Consider the following 27,118-nt stretch of genomic DNA (forward strand, 5'->3'; position numbering starts at 1 on the left):
GACGCTGTTTGCACCCCGTAATTCAAGTCCATCTGCATACATTCCCCTCATGCATGTTCGCATAATGTCTGAGGCATATTTATGCAAACGGCTGCTTTTATGTGCCAGGACTTTAAGTGCTCATGTTGGCATCTCAAGACTTTGAAAATGAAGCTTCAGCCGTTTTTTTATATTCCATTTCTTGTAGCTTCGGCCCAGTCAAAGTCACACGACTACGCTCCTTCAGACAGCAGCCATGTGGGCGGGACGTACGGCCCAGGATGGTGCTTCCACCGCCGCTTTAATGTAAATACGCCAACAACAACGAGATAATGTATTGTGAGAAGGATGCTTAAAAAATGAAGTGATTAATAACTGTCATCCAGTGTTTATCGTGTCCTGGAAATGTTGTTCAGGTGACAGAAGGCCGACTTTGCAACCGTCTTTATGTGTTTCTGAAGGTTCAGATTTCAGTCAGATCTCTAGTTTCTATCTGTAACAACTGAAGCTGTGCGTTGTGGTTAAAACACACATTCAAACATGTCAAAATAAAAAAAAAAAAATCAACGCTGACTACCGTAAATATATATAACACCAAAACAAATGAACAGAGTATCGACCCTTGGGGAACTCCATAATTTGTAGAAACTTGCTTTTTACAGGACAAAACATTTAAATAACCAAATGGATGATAAAAATACACCAAGATTACAAGTCCTGAATTTTAAAATGATTAGAAAACCTTTAAAAATGTTAAAAGTGTCATTAATTTTATGTGTTAGGATGAAAATGGCAAGAAAACAAAACTGAAAGAAAAAATAAGCTCAGACAAAAACTAGATATTTTCTTATTACTGAAAATTATGTGTGAATAATATATTTTTAAATTACATAGTAAAGACAGAGGCTTTTAACTTAAACTGTATTTTCTGTATTTCCAATTCTCATTTAAACAAATAATCTATAATCTTTAAAAAAAAATGTCTGTAATCCAGCAGAAACGTTGCATTTTCAGACAGAAATGTAAATAAATTAAGCACAAGACCCTACAGGTAAAGTTCAAAACGTTCATAAACGCTGCGTCCAATCAGGAATCAGCAAAGCAGACCGCTGACACAAACACGGATCAGTGGAAACCTCTGCGTTTCATTTCCCTCCTGCTCTCTCTCAATCGTTCACCAACAGCCCAGGATGCTGGACCTCAGCCCAGCATGTAAATTAATCCAACACTTTCCATCAGGAGCCATTCAGGCTCCGGAGCGGGATAATTTGACAGCAGCCCCAGTCGGAAAACGGCCAGAGACGTTTTGATTCACTTTAGCGTTTCTAACTTTCTTCGGGGCTGACGTCGTCTCAGACAAAAGCTGCTGCAGCTGGGATGGGGAAGACGAGGCCGGCAGCGGCAGATCAGGACGGGGGGGGGAAAAAAAAAACGCTACGACTCCCGACAGGATGACAAACATTTGGTTCCGTAAACGTTCAGGTGACTTTCTGAACAAATCGGCATCGATCGATGATTCAATAGTCGACGTGTAGAACATTCACTGAAATCCAATACACAACCGCAAGGCATTCTGGGAAGTGTAGTTTTCTTGCTAGGCTAAGATGGCGGAATCAACTAAGTCGTTTGCTGTTTGGTTGCCTAGCAACAACCTGCTGGGCAACACAGGCAGTTTCAAGGTCCAGAAAACAGCTACAAGCCTCGTCTGGGTTCAGTTCGAATGCATATGTGAACACCAAGAGAACTGGAGACCACTGCAAAAGCAGGAAGTGGACTACAGCACAGGGCATTCTGGGTAAATACAACCATAGCAGACACATTAGCCTAGCGCTAGCAGGAGAAACGGCTTGAGAAATCCTCCAAAGGCTAAAATCTGACGCCTCCATCTTGTTTCCATCTGGTGAAGATGCGTCCTCAGAGGTTTCCGAGTCGTTTCCTTCAGTGGCTCTTGGTGCAGCGCCCCCACAGGCCAGGAGGGGAACGGGCTGGTTTGAAACCAGTGTGAAAATGAAACCGAGTCTAGCAGGAGGGGGAAACAGTTTCACAGCTTTAATCTGATAACTTCCTGTTGGACTTGGACAGTTTTATGAGGCGACATTTCCTGACAACAACATTTCTGGAACATTCTAATACGTCCAAGTTACTTCAACCAAACCGTCAGTTTCTTTGCCCAAACCTCAGGGCATTTTCAACAACTGTATGAATTGTTAAGATTTACCGTTTACCAAACTTGCAGATTGATTTAACTAGAGATCAGACTGAAATCTGAACCTTCAGAAACACATAAAGACGGTTACAAAGTCGGCCTTCTGTCACCTGCACAACATTTCCAGGATACAACAAACACTGAGTTCCTTTAAATCTGGACGATTTATGTATTAATTTCAAATGAATTGAAATATTAATTAGTTATTAGCCACTACACAGTAAACATTTGCAATTTATTTTGCAGGTTTTGGGCCTGGACTGTATCACTGACGAACCTTTTCAGGCAATAAAAAAAATTGGTATTGGCTGAACTATAAAGTGAAGACCGGTGATCGGCCAGAAAACTACAATCGTTGCACTCAAATTACTCACCAAAACTTTAGGATAAATGTGACTTTACGTTCCAGATTTGTTTCCAAGAAAATACAAACTATTTCCTGAATTTAAAGGGAACTTTCCTGATTTTATAGATCATTTTAACTGAGAGAAAACTTTTATCTATCTCACCAAACGATCCCTGTACCCGGTGTCAGACGCAACATCCATAAGTGTTTTACTGAGCAGATCTAATTTTCCACAATTATCCTCCAGCTTTCATCTCATCTGAAACTCAAACCTTTTTGATCTGCAGAAGATCTGATGAACTCATTTCACTCATTCATGAATAATCCGCAGCACCTTGTAGCGCAGCATTTTCACCACGGCACTTTGATAAGCCTTAATTATTACGTGTTGGTGACAAAAAAAATAAATAAACAGGAATCCACAACATCAGACCCCACATTTCCAACAGCTTGCACTGGAATGAGTCTCTAAATTGGCGGTCATCAAAAGTACAGCAAACACTTGGAGACTTTCTGTTTAATATTCCAGCAGCGGAATCAAAACGCAGCATCTGTACGTCTTAATCATCAGCAGCACTTTAGCATGAATGCATATGCTCCGCGAGAAATGAGCAGATTCAAAACAAAGCTTTCACCAAAGTCCTAATAACACCTGCTGCTGCTACGATCTGCAAAATATCATCCTTGCATTTAAAGGATGGAACTAATTACAGTTAGTTTGTAAAGTTGGGAATAAGTGGCCAAGTTATGAGAGAAATGTGAAAATATTCCTCACAGATGTTGTTTATGAGGATGATGGACACATCGATCAATGCTTTTCTGTATTTTAAATTTGAATAATTGCACATAAATACATACGGAGATGATGCAGTTACATCAAAACCTTTCTAGAAAAGGAGAAATATACATATAAATATGTATTTTTCTCTTTATTTATTCATTTTGTCCATCTCAGACAATCGATTCTAATACCTGAACAAATGCTTTTAAATCATCTGGAGGCTAAAACTGGTTTTGATTGGACGCATTGGAATGAAATGTTAATAATTCAATATATTTGGACAAATTGATTACATATTATTTAATTTTCCTTTGGGATCCATACAGTATTTTTGAATCTGAATACATTTCAATAGAGTGCACCAAAGTATGGCGTAAATTCAGGAGCAGAATCCTGTTATAACAAAGTTCTAACAGTTATAACAAAGTTATAACAGAGTTATAACAAAGTTATAACAGCATTATAACAGTTATAACAAAGTTATAACAGATTTATAATTATAAAGTTATAACAGACTTAAAGTTATAACAGAGTTATAACAAAGTTATAATAGCATTATAACAGTTATAACAAAGTTATAACAGATTTATAATTATAAAGTTATAACAGACTTAGCTATAACAGAGTTAAAACAAAGTTATAACAAAGTTATAACAAAATATACAACTCATTAAAACGAGAAAGTTTCTCAAAACAAAACTTAAAACTGTTTTAAACAAGAAATGTTATTATACCGAGATAAACTTGTTAAGATAAAAAAATAAAACTGGGTGACATTTAATAATTGGATCTATTTGTTTGGAATCAACTGGAAACAAAGTCAGAATTTGATTCTGTTTGTTTTTTGAAAGTGGAGCAAATATTTTTACTTTAGCAGATGAAAATATAATAGAAACAAATTTAATTCAAACTGAACATAAATAAATTATTTGAACAGTTTAAATCCAAGTTTAAAACAAATGATCTAAAACTAAAGAACTTTTATTTCATTTTATTTGAATGAATTTGGTGGTAAATCAAACTACAGTAAATGTCGATTCTTCTACGTTCTTTTCTAGCAGCTTCTGATGAAGAAGCTTCCTGAAAAGCTGCAGTGACTCTGTGGTGGTTTGTTGCCGTTCAGGACCAAAGTCAAAGTGATGAACGCCCCAGATTGCTCTTCAGCTTTTGCTCCAGTTGAGACGTTTTCACCCACAGCGAAGCAGCAACAGAGGCCGCCTTCTCGCCCGCTGAGCGCCGATAAGAGACGCATTTAAAGTCTCACTGACCTGATGGCAGTGTGGGTTGGACTCCCTGCCGTACGGGTAAGAGCTCCTCTCCGATTTACCTACATGAGAAAAACACAGCACAGTTTACAGTCATTCATTTCACACTTGGTTTCATTTCTCTCTGCTGTGGCGAAAGACGTGAAACTCGCATTAGAAATCATACATTTAACAGTTTATTCTTCATGCAAACAGAGAAATGAAATCGTGGACATTCGTCGGGGGTTAGCGCAAAAGTTACGAACAAATACTTGATTCGGCCTCTAGAACGTATACCTAAATATGCTTTAATGCGCACAGTGGAAACCGTCTCAGAGGTTCAGCCAATCAGCACCAAGGAAGACAAATGGCGCTCCTGGATTGGCTGGTTTGCAAACGCTAGCTAGTAGCGCGCTAATTAGCATTGAGCCGAGCTAGCGCAGCTTTCCAAACTGGATTTTCTCTTAAATATTTTAGATCTATGATGAAATCTGCAAATTATAAGACAAATGTACAGATTCTGAAACGCGAAGAGGCGAGAGTTTCCACTACAGTCCTCAACTTCCATGACTTGTAACAAACTTAAACGACTTTATCTAGAGTACGTTCCTGTTAAATGGTACTTTTAAGGCTTTAAAGTTTACATCAATGAACACAAAGAAATTCCCCAAACTTCTCGATTATCTTCCTGGAACCTGCAGATTACCTTCCTCAAACTTACAGGTCACTTTCTAGAACTTCTGGATTCATTTCAGAAACTTTCTGGTCATATTATGAGGCAACATGGAGCCGAACTTTAAAAAACAAACGTAATGCTCTCTGGAACTTACAGGGAACTCTCCAGAATATACACAGTAAAAATGCAGGTGTTGAATTAACAGCCAAAAGTGTCTATTTGTGTCCAAGTCAGCAGGTGTTAAAGTAACACTTTTGAAAGTGTTAAAATATTGACACCCATTTTGTTGTTACATTAACATTGGTCTATAAAACTGAAATGGGTTTAATAAAAGTTAAACTTTCCATTTCTGTGTTCTGAATATTTTCCACTGGATTTGATTGATATCGACACCTTCTGGGTCAATTATTTACTTTTTAACACCACATTACGTTTTGTGATCAACTCTACACTGGTGTTACTTTTCATATATTTTAACACCAACACTGGTGTTAATGTTAATGTGACTCTGTGCTGTTGAATTTAACACCAGCTGACCTGGACACCTAGAGACACTTCTGGGTGTTAATTCAACTCTGGCTTTTTTACTGTGTATATAATATTTCTCATAAATTAACCTTTCTGAAACTTAAAGATTCCTGACTGGAACTTACCAAGTATGTACCTCAAACTTGCAGGTTACTTTCCAAAACTTTCAGGTTGATTTCCTGAATTCTAGGTTTTACTTCAAACACTAATTTTACAGAATATATTTGGTACTTCACAGAATTTACAGGCACCAGAAACTAAAGTTACTTTCCTCTGACTTACTGTTTTTATTTAACTTCCATCTTCCTCTCATGACTTTCTGGAACTACGATAAACTGGGCTGCGTTACACAGCGAGAACTTGGTATTTTCAGGAACACACAGCTTGTTTAACAAACTTTATGAGGTCATTTTACAGATTAGTTTCTAAACGTCAAGTTGTCAACGATGGAAGTAAAACATCTATAAAATGTTTAGTTATTGTTTCACCAGTTATTTTCTGTGATTTTACACTAAACCACTTGTACTACTTCCTCAAACCTTCATTTCTAAAATTTACAAAACTTTCGGCCATTTTCTAGAACGTAAAGACTTTCCCCGATACATTCTAGGCTCTTTTCGTTTGTTTTCAGAAAATACATCTATTTTTATTTAAAACCTTCTTCTCTTGAGCCTCAGTGAAACTTAAAGGTTATTTTTCTGGAGCATGCATCATCTAAACCTTCTCTCATTAAAATAGACAGTGCAGTTTAATAATGGAGTGTGTGTGTGTGTGTGTGTGTGTGTTAATGGGTTTGTTTTCCCAGCGTCATGAGAACAGAGTAAAGTAATCCCGTTGCACCAGCTTTCAGAAGTTATTACAGTCAAAGCCAGTCCTGATCAGAGCGTTCACGTTTTCCGTTCCCTGATCTCGCAGCAGAATTAAACACACACACACACATCTGCTCCGCCTGGAAAGCAAAGACAGTCCAAACGCAGGAACCAAACGCTTCCTTTTGGGTTCGGCGCCATTTTGGACCCTCTGATTTCATCTCCTCTGTTGAATAAACCCAGGACTATAAAACACACCTTCAACTGTTTCTTCTTCTTCTTCTCTGAGCCTCACTGGACAGACGTTTGTCTTCAGAGACTCGTTAGCGCGTCGGCTAAGCAACCGTCACAAACCCAACCCAGAAAATATCCAACCCTCCAAGAATACGCACAACTGAGACGCGGTTCTGTTTCCTCCACTCCACTTTAAGAGCTTCAGCTTTTTCCCACCTGAGGTTTCACATTTCTTAAAACCTCAGCTGATAAGGAGAGTTAGAGACAATAAATCGGGGATGTCCTTAAAGGGCCGGCTGCTGTAAAATGTATCGATAAAAACCAGTCAAATATGAATGTGAGTACTTCATCATTAATTGGTAATTTGGCAGAAAATGTATGAAAACTGTGGAAGAAAAATTAAATCAAAAGTCAGAATTATGTTGAAAACTCATTTCATTTGATTGATCAAATATTATCTAAGCATAAGACGGTTATTTTCCAGGTTATATTTACATGTCCCTCTGGGCCACATAAAGCTTTGCAGCGGGCCGGATTTGGCCCGCGGGCCTCCAGTTTGACACATGCGCTAAATGATCAGCGCCGGGTTGTGTTCTGGACCGTTTGTGGAGGCAAACGGCCCGGAAAGGAAACGCAGAGATCCGTGTGACAAACGATGGATTTCAAGTCGTTGATTCACGACGGTTTTGGTCGTCTCGTTATTTCCCGACCAGAACCGAACCCCAGTGGGTCTGCAGACGACTTCACTCCTGGAAAACATGGAGTCTTGTGGTTTATTGTGGCTCTACGTCCTTTTAAAGCATGAAATCGGCTTTCTGTTTCACAGTACTACACTGCAAAAAGTGTTTTTATTGCAAATATATTAGCAATAAGACAAAACAAATTTAAAAGTCATTTTTTAGCAAGATACTACATGTAATAAAACACTTTTCCATAAGTGAAATAATCTCCCAGTGGAAGATTTTGTGTTTCCATTCCAGTTGGGGGCCGAACAAAGTCACTCCGAGGGCAGCAAATGGCCCCCGAGCCTCACTTTGGAAACACCGATTTCTCTTTTCCATATTTTCCTTTTGTTGTTTTTTTTCCAGCATCTCGGTTCAATTCGACTCGGTCATCCTTTTTACACAAAAACACGATTACACTGAGAAAACATCTTTGGTGAGATTAAACTCAGACGTCCAGAGCCTTTAGAATCAGGCCAGAGCTTGATGAGCGCGTGACGAGAGGAACTTTCATTTTTAAACCCCAAACCGAACAGAACCGCCGCTGTGAAAAAGGTGTCTGATGAACTCAGAAAACGCACCGGCTGCCGCTGTGTGTAGACAACAAAGCTAATTTCCTCTGCGGCTCCTGAACAGGCTTTCCCCTCCTCTCTGAGCCGCGGGATTCGGCTTCGATTACTATTTTTACCACGCAGACTTTCTTTTTTGGATAAAAAAAAAAAACCCTTAAATCTGCAGCCAGTCTAAATATCAAACCGCAGTTAGTGTGTAATTACGTTCTGCTGTCGGTGCGGATGAAATGGATGAAGCGTGTTGCAGGGCTGGAATCAGGCGTGTATAGACCAGCGCTGAATGCATGCCAACATGGTAGTCGATGCAGAAGAGGTTGATAATTACAGGCGTATAGAATAGGAATGTGGTCGACCGTGTGTGTGTGTGTGTGTGTGTGTGTGTGTGTGTGTCCAATACACAGGCCTCGGATTCAGCTACAACCGATGCCAGCTGGACCGGTTTGGCACGTACACAAAGACACCCCCACACACACAAAGTACAGGAAATTACCGCCACAGATGTGCGCTTTCCCTCTCACACACATGTAAATATGTAGAATACACTACGTATTTATATTTATACCTTACTGGAGCTCCTCCATTCACACACACACACACACACACCGCGACACGCAGCAACGCTGGGGCACGTTTACCAAAAACCCCGAAGCCAACAGTCCAAAAAACGAACCGAAGCAGCTGAAAATGTAAAAAATATAATTATTTAATTGAAATAGATCATGTTAGATTGATACATATCTTTATATTTTCATATATGTGTAAATATACATACAACCAAAATGAACCAAAGCAGCTAAAAGTGAAAAAAATATCTATTTAATTTAAATAAACGATGCTAGATTGATATATATATATTATCTATATACATATAAAAATGCTGAAAATGTAAAAAATAGAAATATTTAATTCAAATAGAAAGATACACACACAACCAAAGCCATAAATATAATTGTAATAAATCATTTTAGATTTAAAAAAAGCAACATTTCTGGTACTGAAAATGTATATTTTCATACCTTGAAAAGAGAGAATTCATTGTAAATGTTTTTACAAAAATAAAAACAACATGAAATCCAAACAAAACTCCAGTTAACAGTGAAGACGATAAACGGGCGTCTGAGCCGGTGGAGGCCTGGTCCAGCGCTGGCCGGACCAGACCGGACCGAACCGGGCTGGGGGGGTTCTGGCAGCGGCTCCATCCCGTCTGGTGCAGCAGCCTTAAATACAAACCCCCTCATCGCCAAGCAGCAGCAGCAGCAGCAGCAAGCAGCTCTGCGTTTATGTAAAAATACCTGGAGTTCACATGTGCAGGCGGCGAAAACACCCAGGGGAAGCCGCATCCGTCAACACATCCATGCACCGAGACCCGATCCGTTTGGGATTCTCCAAAGCTCCATGAAAATATGTTCATGTTTTTATTTTTCATTTGCGAAGATTTTTCTTTTAAATTTGTTCTCTGTGGTCCTGGAAGCAGAGACAGAAGCTGCCTCGTTTTCACAAAGAGTCAGGAAGACTGTGATCATCTGTCGTCATGAAATAACTGCGTTATTTTCTAATCATCCACATTTTCTATCAAATCAAAGAGAAAATATCCACTAAAGGGGCTTTTAAATGTTATCAAAACATTTTTAAATCAAGATTTTTTTTTTTTTAATTCTCAACCACGTCTCCCCGGGCCGAGAGCACGAACAAAAAAATGCTCGGTATTTTAATTTGGCTGTTGAAGAAAGAAGGGAGCGGGGGCAGGAACCAAAACCCCCGTCCTCTGGAGGGGGAGATGTACCGTCAGGGGGGGGGAATTATTACCTCAAAATGAATTACTTCATTTTACTTCAATCAGCAAAAAAAACATCTACACAGAGCACATCTTAATTGAATGTTTCAAAGTGGAATATTGGTTTTCAGAGAGCCATCGAAAACATAACTGATGCTGGACAACCTTAATTATTAGTCTCCATTTCTCAGGAGATCCAAATATTTCTGTCTGCAGAAACGGAAAACCAGATTTAAAAAAAAATAAAAATAAAGATTTAAATTAAAATGTCTTGATTAATATCCTCCACGTACACAACTGGAGCCATGTTGACATTAATGGAGCAGACACCGGGGTCAAAGGTCGCCACAACAGCTTCCTGTCAGAGTTTCCACAGACTAAAGAATTTCAAATTAAAGGTCGCAGAAAACATAGTGGTCGTCTTCGTCTGCATCACCGCCCCTCCCCCACCTGTTGCTAGCTGAAACAAAGCCGCCACGCTTTTTCTCCACTACGGGAAAAACTGAACCAGCCAATTGACAGAATAACATTATAAAATATTATATTTTTAAATAATATTCTCCACTATAAACACCTGAAAACTGAAATTATATTTAATGTAATAATGCTTCTTTTCTCATATTAAATTTCACACCTTAATGCGGATTTTGTCAGTGAAAATCAAAAGCAGCAAATGTTACAAACTACTATGACTAACAATTAAAATGTTACTTCAGCAGCGGTTTGAATAATTATCAGTTTGATGATGTCATTCATTTTTGTTAAAACTAAAACGATGAATCTCTCAGGATCGATTCGGACTGACTCAGATGAAGGAAGTGGTTTTGTTTGGTCTGGACCCGAAGCGGACTTTTCCTTTAGCGCGGTTTGTTTTCACATTGCGCTTCGCGGAAGCGAACCAAACCATCAGAGTGACGGAAAGGAAACAAACAAAAGCATTTTACAAACTAGAAGACGCTTCAAAGCTTGTTACAATTTTAGAAAAGCTTCTTTTTTGCCTGAAACGTCCTTTAAAATAACCAAAAAGAGGGACGTTGTTGGTTATTTAAAATGCTTTTAAATCTTACAGGTTGTATAGAACTATAAGCATTAAACGAATACCAATGATCCAATGATTTCCGTTAATAGAAATGTTTGACCTGGGTGACTTTGGGAATTTAAGAGAAAGCCTCAAAATCCCAAACGGAAAACATTAGGCTCCCTAAATTCTCAGAAGCCAAACTTTAAAGGCTGGCATTTCACCCTGCTAGCCCCGAGTGACGTTCTCCCCAGACGGGGCGGCCCAGCCGGCCAGCGAGCGGCCGCACAAACCCTTTTTTTCAAGCCACTCTGCTATAAAAAGCCCATAGAGAAGTCGGTGAGCCAGGAGGACCAAATCCCTGCTAATCCACAGCGCAGAGAGACAGAGGAAACACAAATCAGCTCCATTACAAGCTGAGCGCTAACAGGAAGCAGGAAGCTCAGCTGGGCTATTAGATATCGTGACACCGCTTCCTACCAGACCAAATTCACTCTGGATTTGGTCGAGTTGGGATGCTTTTCCAAACTCCGGCAATATAATCTCGCATAAAACTGGTGCTGTATTATGTAGGATTGACTGGAAGCATTCTGGCCACGTGGTGGTGGAAAAACTTTTTCTAAATCACAGCAAGGTTGTTATTGTTAGCTAAACTAACAAATAACAAACTAAAATGGAGGCAACATTTTACCTGAAATAAATAAAAACTGTAATTAATGGGGAAAACCTTAACAACTGGAACTACAGACACATCGCAACGTGAGATCCTGCAAGCTAACGACAACTAGCATTGGTTCTAGCAGTCAACTGTCACTTATCGCGCTAAATCTGAAATGAGTGCATGACATATAAAGAAAAGGGGACGCAGAGCTTCGTCAGCACCATGACGACCAGATAACAAGGTCAGGAAAAAGTTTAATTAGAACAGAGTGAGGAAAGGTATGCTGCTTCACTTTGACAATCAAATTAACCAAATTTTAAATAAAAAAAACTCAAACCAATTATGTTCCGAACAGTAAATTATCTCGGAAACATAAACTACGGAGTATGCAACAAAAAAAACTAAAGCGCATCAGCTGCTTTTGCTACAACGAGGTAACTGACGTTAGCTAGCTTGGTGTCGTTAGCAAGTGTTTTCTGAGCTTTACACTGTTACGACACGACGTATTAGCTTATTTATGTAACATGAACAGAATCTATCAAAACAATACAAGCTGGTTTAATTTACATTATAAAAATATAATATCTAAGACTACAGGATTTATAAACCTGACCTTGAACTGAAGACGCAACCGGCTGGTGATTAGTGTTCGTCTGAAATTATGCCAAGTTTGAAAGGTCAGTGAAATTATTTAGCATTTCCTTTGGAGTTTTTTTTAATTAGCCGGTTCATTGGCAGGTGCTAAACTGACAAAAGGTCAGCAGGAACACAAAGAAAACGCTGGATTCCTGTTGGTCCAACAGCAGAAACCTGTAAAACCCAACAGGTCCACCAGCCTCCATGCGTTTAAATAAAGCAGGCGCATGTGGGTTTTGATGCCTCGATTTCATTTGACCTTGACCTTATCTTTTTATTTCAAAACATTGTTTTAATTTAATTTCGCTGGACCCGGGGGCCAACAGAGAGCATCTGGATTCCTCATGGAGAATCCCGTACGACGTTTCTGGGTCTGCGTTCAATGATGAGTTTGTTAAAAGCGTACACATGTGAAGCGATAAATTACACATGTGAAGCTATAAATATCAGTAACTCTCAGGACTGCGTGTGTTTTTCTATGGGCTCAAAAAAAAACCCAATAACCAACACGTTTACGGCTCTTCCAGGAACAACAGAGATTGTTTCTATTTGCCAAACTATAAATCCAAAGGTTTCTCTTTTTTAATCAGTTTCTGAATTTACGCTTTTGCTCCAAGTTTGGCCCGTTTGATCATGTTTCATAAACTGGTAATGAAAACTAAAGTAAAGCTGCTCTGCTATTGTCCTTTATCCTTTTAAAATACTATTTCACTTGGAAGTTTCTGTTAAATGTTAAAAAAAAAAAATGGCGGGAACATGTTTAATATTTCTAGCAAGAACATCGTTCTGCATTTTTTTTTAGATGAAAAATACAGATAATTGAAATAAACGCACGTCTGAAATTCTGATAAATTTCTGGTTGGATGAGGATGAAAATGTTGGCTGGTTTTGATGCCAAAACAAACGTTAAATATTCGGTTATTTCAGTGACATCATGGGCAAAAAGCTTGGCCAAAACAATCTGAACTACGGCGTGAAGCATGAAAAATTAAGCAGAAATTAAAATTTAGTTGTATTTAAAATGGAAAATGTGCTTTTTTTTAATTACTGGTTTTCTAAAGAAAAGAAAAAAACCCAATAAAACATGCAGACAATTTTAATTCCAGTAACAATAAACACAAACTTCCAGCCTCCATCTTTGTTTCTTGATGTTTTTGGAGGCTAATTAAGCCTTCAGGAAGCATCTCCTGTTTCTCATTTGTTACATTTTTCAGGATGCTCCTAACTTTGACCAGCTGTATTGTTGGAGAAGTTTCTGGATTCACTTCTTAGAGCGTTTTGGTTTAATTTGAATTCTGCTTTGTGTTTTCCTGATGCAGGTGTTTTTCCAGCGGTGATCGACTGCCAGCGATCGGCTCCTGGATCGGTTTCAGCTCCGTCAAAGACGCCAAAGGAAGAAAACAACAAGATTGTTGTTCAAGTGGTTAAATGCCCGAGTTTGGATGAATCATTAAGCCTTTTCTCTGTGCGAGAGGAAGCACTCGGAAGAGGTGACACCCATATAATGAGTCCATTTTAATAAAAGATATGACTAATAGTGCGATTTGATGGGGATGAGAGGAGAGAAGGGTTAAACTTCCTCCTGATGCAGCGGGTTGGGGGAGGGTTGGACCGAGCCCACATGAATCATTCTGAGCGATTCAAGCGTTTCCATGACATCCACCGGGCACCGGTCCAGAAGTTTCCACAAAGTCTGAGAGGTAGCCACACACACACACACACACACACACATACATACATGAACAGCATCGACCGCATTTCAATACGGCGGCCATGTCGTCCCGCGTTTTTAATGGGAGATCGCCGTTAATTTAACAGAAGATAGTCGATGAGTAACCGTCTTCCTGGTGACATGCCCGCCGCCGCCGCCGCTCGCCGCCGCCATCCCCCCCCTGCAATCCCAGCAGGCACCGGCTCCTTGGCACCGGAACGACTGAATACATCAAACAACAGATGAACGTATACGAGCATCGAGAACAACTTGAGAGACGAGGCATCCATCTCACATCTGTCGCCTTCCACCTTCAGCACGGCGTCGCGTTCAAACCCTGCTGTAAATTCAACAAATACGATGTTTTATTCTGGGTTTAAGTTCCGTTTTTACAGTGTTTGGTCAAATTCTGCTCTGTTGTCGGATCCTTGGCACATTATTTAACAGCGACATAGATCTAAATGTTCTGTCTTGGAGTAAATGAAATGTTTTCTGTTTTTAAGTTATTTAAAAGTAAGGCTCAACAATAATGTGAAATCTGTTCTATTGTCTGATATCTAAAATAAAAACAATAAAAACCAATGTGCTGCTTAAACCACGACGTTTTTCTGTTTTTAAAACTAATTTATTCGTCTAGTTTCTTCTTCAGATCCACCTTTTATTCCTGCTGCGTTTGATTATTCTGCTTTAATTTACCGAAGCATTTTATTTACATCCCTGATAATAAACCTAAATATTAAAACATTAAAGCCAACAGGACTTTTATTCAGTCTCTATCCTCGTTCTTCAGATCTTCGTTAGAAGATCCCACCTGTTTTCTGTGATTCATTATCATTAATAAATTCACTGAATTTCACTATTTTGCATATTTTAGAACAATAAAATGATTAAAATCAACTGTTGATGGCTTTAAAGTTAAAACATGACTCCTTTATGAACTTGAGAGCCTAAATATGAGTAAATAAATATTAGAATATTAGTTTAGTTGAAGCTGTAAAATACACAATGTTCCCATTTTTTGGATTAAAATGTGTTTAATATCTAAACTGGTTTTGTTTCTTCTGTTTCATATTTTCTACGTTTCTTTCGTTCCGTCAAAGTTTTCTGGTGTTTTTTCTGCATTAATAAACATTATTGCATATTTTATAACAACATATTGGTTACAATCTTTATTTTTTGCTGTTTTAATAAAAGATAGGTAGAAAAACGACTGTAAAACTCCTGTGTTTTTATTTTATTTTATTTTATTTTAAATATTAAAACGTTTCGCTGCTTCCTGTTGAACTGTGCTGTAAAAGATTTCACTTCTTGGTGAAATCCTGTTTTAAGGTGGATTATTTTTAACCTTCTTCGTGTTTTTAACACGTTTTTTGATGCAGATGGTGACATTTTTAATTTCTCTACATCGTCTTCAGAGTTTATGATTGTTTTATATGTTTAATCCTGTATTAATGTGTTGAATCTGCTGCTTTGCAACACTTTAGTACTTTTAGTCAATTAAAAAAGTACAACGTTTTAATAAAGACAGAAGTTTAATCTGTAAAACGGTTGAATGGACCAGATAAAGCACTAAACCAGGTTTAACGTTGATTTAATCCTTTAAAAAGTTACACCAACTCGTTTTAATCGTGAATTTTGCTCCAAGTGTTCAAACTCATATTGTTAAATGTGGTGGATTTATGTTTTATTTATTCTCCAGTGTGTTTATTTCACATGTGTAAATGTTTGTTCTGGGGTTTTGTTGTAAATAATTTGTTTTTTTTCCTACTCTAACATGACTGTAACACCTTCAGCCACATTAAAGAAAATATATCCGATATATTTCCTGCTCCTTCAGAATCATAAAGTTGTTTTACGTGTGAAAGTTGGTAAAACGTTTCCATCAGTTCATTTTCATCTGAATTCCCAAATCCAATAAATTCTGTTTTACAGTGCGGTAGATGCTCCTTTAATATGCTGAATTATGTATTCGTATGAATGAAACACAGCGGTTAAATACGTTTGTTATGGTTTATTTTATTTCTAAACGGCGTTGATGTTGTGAGTAAATGTCCGTGAATCTGTTTTGCTCTTTGTTTGGGTTGGACGTGTTTTCATCCTTTTTCTGTTTTATTATCATGAGTCAGTTGTTTTATATAAACTAATAACTGATGCTGAGACATGAAATGCAACGAATGTTGTGGCTTTTGTTTGATTAAACCGTCAGTTACACAAATTTCAACTCTGAGAACAAAAGAAAAATAAAAACTAGAACTCAAACGTCAAATGAATGGAGGTCAGAGGTACGGACACGCAGTAGGAACACTGACTGCTGCGTTTAAGAGACAAGGACGACTTTAAAATGAAAAACACTAATTTTACTCATTTCTGCTGCTAGAGACGAAGCTAAACAAAAACAAAACGGAAAGTGATGAATTCGCAGCGCGTTGCAGAACCAGGCAGAGTTCTTTGTTTGGTCGGGACTCCGTCCGTCCGTCCGTCCGTCCATCCGTTCGCCGCGGACAGAATGAAAATGAAGCTTCTGGCACCAGAATTTGATGATCCCCCCCCCTGTCCCCGATTTACCAAATAACCTTCATTATCTAAAGCTGCCCCCCTCCTCCAGCCTGGCATCAGCCCACAAACACAAACAACCGGGCCGCCGCTGCCGCCGTGCAGCAGGACCTCCCTCCGCACAGCGATGCTGCGTTTGGGACGTCACAAATTCAGCATTAATGTAAAATAAGAAGAAGTCAACGTGAATTTATTCATTTGTGGGAGTTTCAGACGTTCCCCCTTCACGAAGCTTCTGTTCAGCGACCGGCGGCGAACGGCGGCGCGTCACGGTGTGTTTTCTGTGTGCTGGGCTCAGGCTGAATGCGGCAGCCACTGCAGATTTTTGTTGGCGCGCTGACAATGCTGCGCCGGTGCCAAGCCCCGACGGCGGAAACGACTAAAAGACGCATAAGGCTGGCATTAGAGCCCAAACCTCCTCCCTCCCAACGCTTCCCTCCTTCTTCTTCTTCTTCTTCTTCTTCTTCTTCTCTTTTCTCGCTTCGTGGCACGGCGTTTACTTTGGCCGAGGTCAGACTCGACTTGGCGAGTTCTGACACCCGTAAATTTGTCAATCTGTCTTTACGTCGATCTGATCTGAGGAGCAGGAAACAGGGCAGCAAAATGAAATAATGTTTTTAAAAACAGGGAGTTGGTGTCGTTTGTTTTCGCCCAACGTCACAGAAAATTCACGTTTCAGGCAGAAGAGCAGAAAACGGAGACGTGACGAAACGTTGGTGTGATTCCATCATGAGAGCCGGAGGAAAATCAGGTTTTAAATCTGGTCAAAATAACAACAAACATTTCATAAAAACGTTTTTAAAAGTCTTGAGTTCATTTGTTTTTTCTCTTGTGAACATAAACTTAAAAACATTTTTGTAAATGTTCTTAAACACGTTTTAAAGACGGTGAACTGATTTAATTCCATCACAAAGTCCAACAATGTGAGCTGGAGGAAAATTCACATTTTCAGGTTTTAATCTGGTCATAATAACAAACATTTCATAAAAACGTTCTTAAAAGTGTTGAGTTCATTTGTTTTTCGCCCCGTTTTCAGTCTTGTGAACATAAAAACATTTTTTTAAAATGTTCTTAAACACGTTTTAAAAACGGCGACTTTTTGTAATTTGTTTTCAGTTCCATCAGAAAACGGAAATGTAACAAATAAATGATTAAAAAATGTTTTTATCTGGAGGAAAATCAGGTTTCAATCTGGTCAAAATAATAACAAACATTTCATAAAAATGTTTTTTAAAGTCTTGAGCTCGTTTGTTTTGTGAAACAGCACAAAGTAAAATTAAAAACATTTTTTTAAACACGTTTTAAAAACATTTAATTCCGTCACGAAGTCCAACAACGTGAGCTGGAGGAAAATTCACGTTGAGTTTATATAATCTAACGTTTCAATCTGACCCGAGGAGCAGAAACGGCACCATAAACAAAAATAAAAACTGTTTTTAAGGCGCGTTTGTTGTCGCCTCCCTGGGTTTTCTATAATTTTGCCACCATCTCTTGCCGTCTTTGTCTGGAGGATTTTGGGCAGCACTTCCTCAAATACCTTGGACAAATAAAAAAAGCATCTGGAGTTCCATCCACGAGGCACGGAGCCCATGTTCCTCCTAAAACCTAAAACAAATGAAGAAAATACCCTAATTATGCTGCAGAGACAATAAAACAAAGCAAAACGGGAGGAAAAAAATCCCTGTAAAACATTCAGGATTACCTTCAAGTCAAAGCCTGGTTCTGTGTTTGGAGTCCATTATTGATGGAACAATGTTTAGCTGCTGCGCGGTAAACAAAGCGCCGCGGCTCCAGTTGTAGCTGTAAATTGTGTTATTGTTCAGCAGACAGATGACGGCTGCTAATGTCGAACTGAGAGGATCTTAGAGGTGGATTTAACACGTCGTTTCCTCTCGTTTCGGGTCGAGACGGCAGATAAAGAAAGAAAGAAAGAAGGAGGAGGAGGTAGAACCAGAGAAAAGGTGTGAAATTCGGAATTAGCAGCACAATATGGAAGTATTAAAGTGCGGCACAAAGAGCAGAGAGCCCGACACTACGGAGGAATAAAGGCGCCGCCGCGTTCATGCTCGCCGTGTCGAGAAGGCCAGGAAACAAAACTGAACGCGGATCCTCTGGCAGACAGAAACGCTGTGAAACGAGATCCAGGATAAAAGTTTACAGAGAGAAAACATTATTTCCTTTCATTCTATGTTTTTTGAAAAATCAGGTTTTTCTTTTTTTTTTTTTTATTCGTTTCTCCGAAACCAAAATTCTTTGGGAATCAAAGATGGATCTTTAACATCTAAAGCAAAAAGATCTAAATAAAGTCTAAATTGTTCTTCTTTTGTGGTAAATTTGGTTGAAATCTTTGATTCTGACTAATTTAAACTGAGAATCTCTGGAAGAAGCTAAAGATTAGGGTGATGTCCAAGAGTTGGTCCAACCGAAAACACAAAAACCTGGAGAAAAAACCGTTTGAATAATAACAACAGATATTTTCTGATGTTTATTATAAGGGTATAAGACATTTTTGACCTGAAATTCTGGTTATTTAGCCTGTGATATGAGTCATTTATAAATGTTATAGTTCTAACCAAGTAGCTTAAAGCTAAATATTCAAGGTTAATAGTTGGCGTCATTCTAAATGTTTAGTTTGCTGTCAAATATTAGCTTTAAGCTACAATAAAGTCATAATATTTCTAGAATAATGTAATAAAACAGCAACAAAAAGACAAAACAATAAGATCATAATATTTTAGAACTATATAATTTAAGATGACAAATACTGAGCATTTTCCGGTGATATTTCGTCTTTATTCTCTTAATATTACGACAAATAATTGAGCACGTCGCAGTAAAACTGTTCCCGTCAGATGGTTGGCGTTTTCCCCGCAGGGTCAGGCGCCGTCACACTGAGGAGGTCAAAGGTGACGGGATATCTGGCTGGTTAATTCTCCTCCTTCATGTTTGTCTTTGCTCCTAATTTCTCTAAATTATCATGAGTTTAAGGGCAGCAGAAAAAAATTTAATTTGCTTGAAAATGTTTAAAAATAAGAAGTGAAAAATTCCTTTGATCCAGTTAGTATACAGATGGTTTCTAACTATAACTATTAACGTTTTTGATGAAACATTTTCACCCACTTTTGTCACAACTAATAAACCTTTTGCAGCCATATTTATTGAGCATTAAAGCTGCAGTTTGTAACTTGTATTTGTTTTTTTTACATATTTGTTAAAACCGTCCAGAGAGTCTGTGAACAGATGAATCTCCCCGAGATCAACCAATCAGAGCCGGGAGGAGGAGGAGGATGGGCTTAGCGCTGTCAATCAATCCTCATGAAGGCGCTGGAGAAACAACTCACCGTTACAGAAAAAACTGTTTATCCACCATCATTGGTGGCCATGCTAACTAGCCCTAGCATTCATGACAGGCTACGCTAGCTGCAGCGTAGCAGAATCGAAATCTGAGCCCGACTCTGATTGGTCTGAGCGATAAAACTGACCGTCACAGCTTTACAGCAAACACTTTGTAAAAAAAAGTACGACGGCTAACTAACATTCATTTACTTTATGATTAGCGAGACGCAGTCAAGTATTGTGTTGTGGGGAACGTAACCATTGGTAACCATGGCGACAATGCCCCCACCATGACGTAGCCTAGCACGTGTGGAAACAACTGGTTACTTTGGTAGGTTTTTATTTATGAGACATTGACATGAAGTCAGGTGATGATCAACAGACGGACAGACGGACGGAGGGTTTGTGTCGGTTCCTGAGCCGTTTAAGCTCCAAACGCTACGTTCACAGACAAACCACCTCGACTCAAACAGGTAGGAGTCATGAATGAACGAACAGCCGTGGTGGTTTTGGTCTGCTTCATGTTGCCAGGCCGGTTCTGTTTAAGTGATTCCTCTTTTAAGAGCTGCTGACGTTGGTTGGTCTCGCTTTAAATCTTAATTTTCAAGGTGCTGAGGTTGAACTGCCTCCCCCACAGAGCATCGGTTTGGTAAAACTTTAGCTGAGTTTCTCGCTGCGCGCCGTGTCGCCGTCGGTGACGGAGCGTAATTCCCTGTATTTAGACACCTGGACGCCTCCGGTACGCGGGCTAACCTATAGCTGGAGCCGAGGGGGCCGCGTCCCGCCGCCGGTGTCGCCGCGCGGCTGCAGTTCAGCCACCTGGCAGCTCAGTAATGACACATCAGCTCCCACGCGCGGCGCCGGAGCCGGTGATCAGCGCGGCGCCGGCGCAGCGGGGCAGGCCCCACCTGACATCACACGGCGAGGGCGGACAGAGCTGGACAGACGGGGGACGACGGCTCGGAGAGGAAATAAAAAATGACTGCACCTGTAACGGGCGGGTAAACAAGTTTTGTTGGGAGTTAATTCTCCGTGGAAACCAGCAGGAGTCACAGGTTCAGGAAGCTAAACGGCTAACGAGACAAAACATGCAAAGAAACATCAACTTTTAGGAAGTTTCTGTAAATATTACATTTATTTGGCTTGGTGGGGGTCAAACCTTTGATCCTGGGGGCCAAAACTGGCAGATTTAAACTACCAGCAGGGGAAAAAAATCACTAAATTAAAACAAAAACTTGTTGTTGTTTTTTTTACTTGCTCAACAATAAACAACATTTTTCATTTTGACATTTTTGGGTCAGTTATTTTTACCATTCTGGAGTCGAGGGGCCAAACAAAATCATTTCAAGGGACACAAATGGCCCCCGGAACCACACTTTGGACACCCCCTGACTTAGCTTAGCATAAATGCTAACTGATTTTAGCTGGCCAGATATGGCTTTCTTACTAGAAAATATAATTTATTACAAGGAAATGTATTTTAATTTAATCACATCTTGTCAAACTTCCAGCTTCGTGAATTTGACCAGGAGCCAACAGTTAAATAAATTACACCAACTAATGTTTTATTTAAAAATTAAAAATTAAGATAAAAAGTTACGGGATGGTTTTCTAAAGCGGCTCTGAAAGCCCAGCTTCACTCCACTCACAGAAACTGCAGACATTTCTTTTCTTTTTTTTTTAAATTAGAAGAATCTGGTGGACCAGCAACCTGGAACCAACTTCTGGAAAACAGCGAAACAGCCGAAACACTGACATCATTTTCACCTCGGCTATCGGCGCCATTACTAAACAAAGCTGTTCCAGCGAGGGATGAGCTTAAAACGGGTCGCAAAAATGTTTATTTCTCACCTGATTTCTGGAAAACGGGGCTTAAATTACCAACGTAATTTAAGACTTTATGAAACGTTTTAAACTTTTTAATGATTTTTTTTTATAAATCTTGGAACTTTTTAACAAAGTTTTTTTTATCGTTTATTGAACTTTCAGAAGTGACACAGCAAAGTGAAAATAACACCTAAAGAGCAACTTGAAACCCGCTCGACACGCGCCGCCCGTTGCCGTGGTAACCGACTGACAGCCGCTCCGCTAGCCAACAGAATCGGGGGACGAAGGAAACAAAACAAACAAACCCATTCTCCCCCCCCCCACACACACACACACACACAAAGGAACAGAACATGCAGTCCGCTCCGGTTTTATGTCTGCAGGCGCGACGCCGGCGGTTTTGCTCTCTGCAGCTTCTTCTGCGACGGCGAAAAAGACGTTTTAAAAACAAACAACTAACTAGCGGACGGAGATTTTTTCACCATGTTTATTCATTTAAAACTGCGGGAGAAGAAACGACTGGAGTTGATTAGGAAACAGGGTCAGAAACAAACAGTTTGAGTTCATTCAAAGTTCAAATCAAAGCGTTTTTTAAGTTGCATTTCACCCAAACTGAAATGTTTGGTTGTTGTTTTTTCACATTTTTGCATTTTACTCAACTTTGAACAATAAAATGTATTTTTTTCACATTCCAAACAATCTAAAAAGTATATAATATTACCATCCAGCTGATGTGTTTTAGGAAAATACCTGGATAAAGAAATTTTAAATTTTTGATATGTTATTAAAAATAAGCTCCTTAAATTCCATTTTTTAAACCAAACGTGGAAAAATGACAATAAAAGTTGTTATTTTTTATTCAAAAACAGCCTGAAAAGTAAACAACATCAACATCCAGTGTGTTTAATTTTGCTATTTTCCTGAGAAAAAGCCTGTTTTGTTGCTAACGACGCCCGTGTTTCTCTCGGCTACAGTTGCGATCTTCCTCCTGACCTTCTCGCAGTCTGTTTTCTGCCGGTCGCCACCTTCCCCAGTCCCACCTGCTGATAACTCGTTGGTTTGTTTCACACTCTGGAAACGATCCATCGCCAAGCCGCACATGAACAAAACCGCTAAAAGGAGGACGAGGGAAAAAAAAAGGGAAGTTTGGAATAAGAAGTGATTGTATTAGGTGATGCACGGCGGCGGCGGCGGCGGCATCACACTGCTTTGTGAGGGCGGCTGGGATCCGGGCCGCTTCTTCCAGCTCCTTCCCATTCACAGCGTGCCAGCAGGGGTCGTGACCTCTGCTTTCTCCTGGCTAAGTCGTGGAAACACGAGGAAAAGAAAAGAGAAGCGGCTAATTTACCCTCGTCTGCTGCCATAGGAACCAACCAGCAGCAGAGCAAACTAAATCTGAGAGAAAGTGGATTTTTTTCGCCCTCGGCCGCTTTGGTTTTGAGTTTTTCTTTCCTAAATTTGGTGAAATAATTTTGCTGCTAATTAATTTAATCAGATTTATTGATGCTATTTTACCCCTGCAACTTTTTTTTCATACATTTAATTAAACACCTTTGGTGCAAATGAGGGGGAAAAAGACGTTAATTTAATAAACCCCAATTAACGCTCCTAAAAAATTAAGATAAATAATTAATTCCCACCCGAAGAGAAGATCGTCACCTCCGAAGTTCAACATAATTTTATTTTTCACTGCCAGTTATTTGGCAGACCAAATAGTCAACAAAACGTTTCTGTCCCATTTAAACGACGTGAAATTAAGGCAACATCCTGTAGGGGGCAGTAATGCACCGAGTACCAACATAAAACCAGTAGAAGAAGACGGCTATCCAACAACATGACATGTTGGAGAAATTGTATTATTTTCAGAAAAGCTACATCATTTATACAGCTTCTGAATTAGCATTAGCGTCATTAGCAGCTAAGCTAAGCTACAATGTCAGCAACAATTTAATTAAATGATAAAAACAATTATATTTTGTTAACTTCAGTAAATTTTGGATTCTTTGTCCCAGTGAAGACAAAATTAAGAGTTTTTTATGTGAATTTATAGTAGTGACATTAGCAACTGAGCTAAGTTAGCAAGCTAACCAAAAGCAAAAAAGTATTTTATCAGACGTCTATGTTCTTCTTCTGCGCATGAAAGTCGGTTTGGGGTCGTAAATTATCTACACAAAAGTATCAGAGCAAAAATAAAAAAATAAAAAAAATGTGAGTAAAAAAAAAAGAAAAAAAAAAGTAAATAAGCATGTTTTTAGTTAGAGCCATAAAATGTGTCATGTGAGTTGGAATAATATATTAAGTGTGTTAAACCTTAAATTATCAGCTGGTATAATCAGTTTATGTATATCAGAATCAGCAAAATAACTTTTCTTTAGTGGATTGGGCACCAAAACGTTTCCAGCCCCGGGCCCCCATCCTGGTAAATCCAGCCCTGCCTATTATTTCATGTTAAAAAATTATAAAAATTACAGTTTTTTCTGATTTTTTTGGGCCGATATCATCATTTATTTTGGTGGTAACCACCTGAGGAATCAGTCCAGAAAATCTGAAATCAGGATCTCCTCCTGATAACCAATCAGATTCGTCTCAGCAGTGGATCAACACCAGCGAACCTCACGTTTACCACGTGTGTGTGTGTGTGTGTGTGTGAGTTAAGTGAACGTCAGCTTCATGATCCCTCATCCCACAGCCGAAAGCATCATCACCCAACACACACACACACACACACACACACACACAGAGCGAGTCGGCAAGCAGCAAGCTAGCGCTTAAAGCAAAACTGGGCTTCCATGGTCATCCATTATCACTGACAAGCTAAATGTACCATGCTACGCCATATGGTACAGAGACGGAGCGAGCCAGAGAGGAGGGCGAACGAGGCTACCGTCGGGGGGAGAGAGAGAGAGCGAGAACGAGGAAGAGGAGGGAGGATGTAGAGCGTTACGACGGGAGGTGTGAGTTCTTAATCTACATTCTGCTTTATGTAAGTAACAACCTGAAAACGCTCAGATGTTCCTGAGGCTGAAAGAAACGTTCCTGCAGTCACATTTATTATTATTATTATTATTATTATTATTATTATTATTATTATTATTATTATTATTATTACTGCAAAAACAACAAACGGTGCAAATAATAGAAAAATAACCTGCAGGTCACAGTTTCTAATTTAGCCAGACGATAAATTGTTCTGGAACTTTATCGCGATAAACGATAATATTCTCAGGCAAAATATCGCATGAACTCATTTTCAGAGATCAACAAACTTTAAATTATCAGAAATATTTGACACTGGAGCTAAAAGACATTTTAAATATCCAAAATAAATAAACAAAACAAACATATAAAACTAATCATAAAGTCTCTGTTATCAAAATTATCCTCAATATTGATGGAAAACTGATATTCCAGTTCCTCAGGCCGATCATTTCACTTAACACAAGTTATTACAAGTCAAATTAGTATTTTATTTTTAATCAATATTAGGGAATTATTGACTTTAAACAACAAGCTCTTATTTCTTTCTGAAAAGTTAGAAACAAAACCTGAAAAAGCAACACAACTAAAGAAGTTCAGATCATTTCTGCAGTCAGACACGGTGGTGGCAGAGTGGTGATGTGGGGCTGAGACAGTCCAACCATCAGTCAGTCAGATTAAACTCAAACTTAATCTGATTATGCAACACGATGGTGACAAAAATACCAGATAAATCCACATGTTGATGATTCAATTTAAAAGAATGGTTTGAAGTGGCCTAGTCAAAGCCTGAACCTAAAATAGCTTCAGATGCAGTAGCCCAGCTGGAAAACCTCCCACTATGTCTGAATTTAATCATTTATTTAACGCTTTATTACGCTCTAAACGAAGGGTGCTCACAGTGCGGCTCGGGGGCCGTTTGCGGCCCGTGGAGTGATTTTTTTTTACGGCCGCCTTCAAACTCAGTAATGAATTAAAAAAATCAAAAACCCCATACATTTTTAAATCCAAAAAAAAAACGTCCCGATGAGACAGAAATCGATCGTCTGGCTCCGTTGCCATGGTAACCAGGACAGCGCCTAATTATCAATAATAAAATAAAATAAATAAATAAATAAAATAGCAACATTTTTGGTGATTCCAGTTTTTAAAAATTATATTTTTTAGGCCTGCTGGTATTTTTGAACCAAAAAGTTTGGACACCCCTGATCTAAATCCGGTTATAAACCACCTCAGATTATTTTAGCAGCTCATCACATCAGAGATTATTGAAAAGATTATAATAATTTTGCCAACAAACGCAGACGTTTTTCATTTTCTGGGTGAAACTTTAGCCTCAATTTCTCCACATTTTTGACAGCAAAACCATAGAAATTCCTTCAGTTTCGCCTGGAAACCATAAATTTGTTCCTGAGCCAATCAGAGAAGCGAAAACTGCAATATTGAACAAAAACACCTTCAGCTGTACAGACTGACAGCAGTTACAATGAAACCAAAAGATGCCTCCCCCCCCCTGCTTGGTGTCAGAGCGCACACACACACACACACACACACACACACACACACACACGGCGAGTCTGTTACCTAAAAGCTTACCACAGGAAACATCTGTTCACACAACATAAACATGTTCAGTTTAGACGAAGCCGCAAAGAGAGCGAACACCTCGACTGCTGCCAACGTTCCACCTTTACACGTTTCAATAAAAGCTTCCACGTCTTTTTAAGCTAAAACTTTTGTATTTTTTTCATGTTTATTTTCTTAAATAAAGTGTTTTTAATGAAGCTTTGACGTTTGTTTGTCATGTTTATCTGATTTTTTTGCTGCTGCTGCTGCTGCAGGTGCAGAGAAACAGCAAAAGCAACGTTTCCTCATTATTCACTTTATGAATTTTAACCTTTAACTCCAGCTGAAGGAGCTAGCATGTTGCTAAGCTAGCATGTTGCTAATTATCACACAAACCTTATTTGACCTGTTTTAACGTTTTTCTGACATAATTCATGTTGTTTTATTTAAAAAACTGAAAATGATTCCTGATTTAAATAACATGAATGTAGTTGTGTTTTTTTTTTTAAATACCAGAAACATTTCTGCCGTTTACAAAGTGTTGATACGTTCTGTAACTTTCTAAATGTTAAATGTTTCACTCTCTGACTTAAATCATCTATAAAATATGTAAATATGTTTCCATCAGAGGATTGTTTGGATATATTACATAGTTTTTATTTGCTTAAAGCGTAAAATATGATTATTTTAGATTCTTTTGCCTTGTTAAACTCAAAGTTTAATCGTTTATTATTATTATCACCAGGATAGAAAGTCTGAAAACAACTTCAAACACAAAATTTATTCATTTATGTACAAAACTAAAAGCAGGTTGAATGGTTGAACTTCCTGGAAAATCTGAATTTATGAAAACAATAAACTTCTTTTTTTGTTCCTCTGATTTCACTTGAATGAATTTACCACCGATATTAATCAGAAGTGAAAACATCTAGTGAAAACATGAATCTAGTGAACACATGATGC

The 27,118-nt window shown here is 38.8% G+C and overlaps 1 protein-coding gene and 1 long non-coding RNA gene across 4 annotated transcripts in view; one reads left to right on the forward strand and one right to left on the reverse strand.

Annotated features, from left to right (window-relative positions):
* Positions 1-27,118, reverse strand: part of tcf4 (transcription factor 4) — a 170,229-nt gene that overhangs the window by 92,089 nt on the left and 51,022 nt on the right. Inside the window, 2 exon segments of the mRNA XM_081613724.1 lie at positions 1,418-1,419; positions 4,581-4,639. Of these exon segments, the coding sequence (XP_081469850.1) occupies positions 1,418-1,419; positions 4,581-4,639 (61 nt within the window).
* Positions 1,565-14,947, forward strand: LOC145554233 (uncharacterized). 3 transcript variants are annotated; one of them, XR_014090264.1, is made up of 4 exons: positions 1,565-1,774; positions 4,371-4,616; positions 13,506-13,886; positions 14,005-14,947. It is a non-coding gene; the product is annotated as an uncharacterized LOC145554233 (long non-coding RNA). The 3 variants fall into 3 exon arrangements; XR_014090263.1 differs by having other exon boundaries at positions 1,566-1,774; positions 13,506-14,947; XR_014090265.1 differs by having other exon boundaries at positions 1,566-1,774; positions 4,374-4,616; positions 13,506-14,947.

Source organism: Poecilia reticulata, chromosome 12 (assembly GCF_904066995.2).
Source record: "Poecilia reticulata chromosome 12, P_reticulata-male-v2, whole genome shotgun sequence".
Lineage (NCBI taxonomy): Eukaryota > Metazoa > Chordata > Actinopteri > Cyprinodontiformes > Poeciliidae > Poecilia > Poecilia reticulata.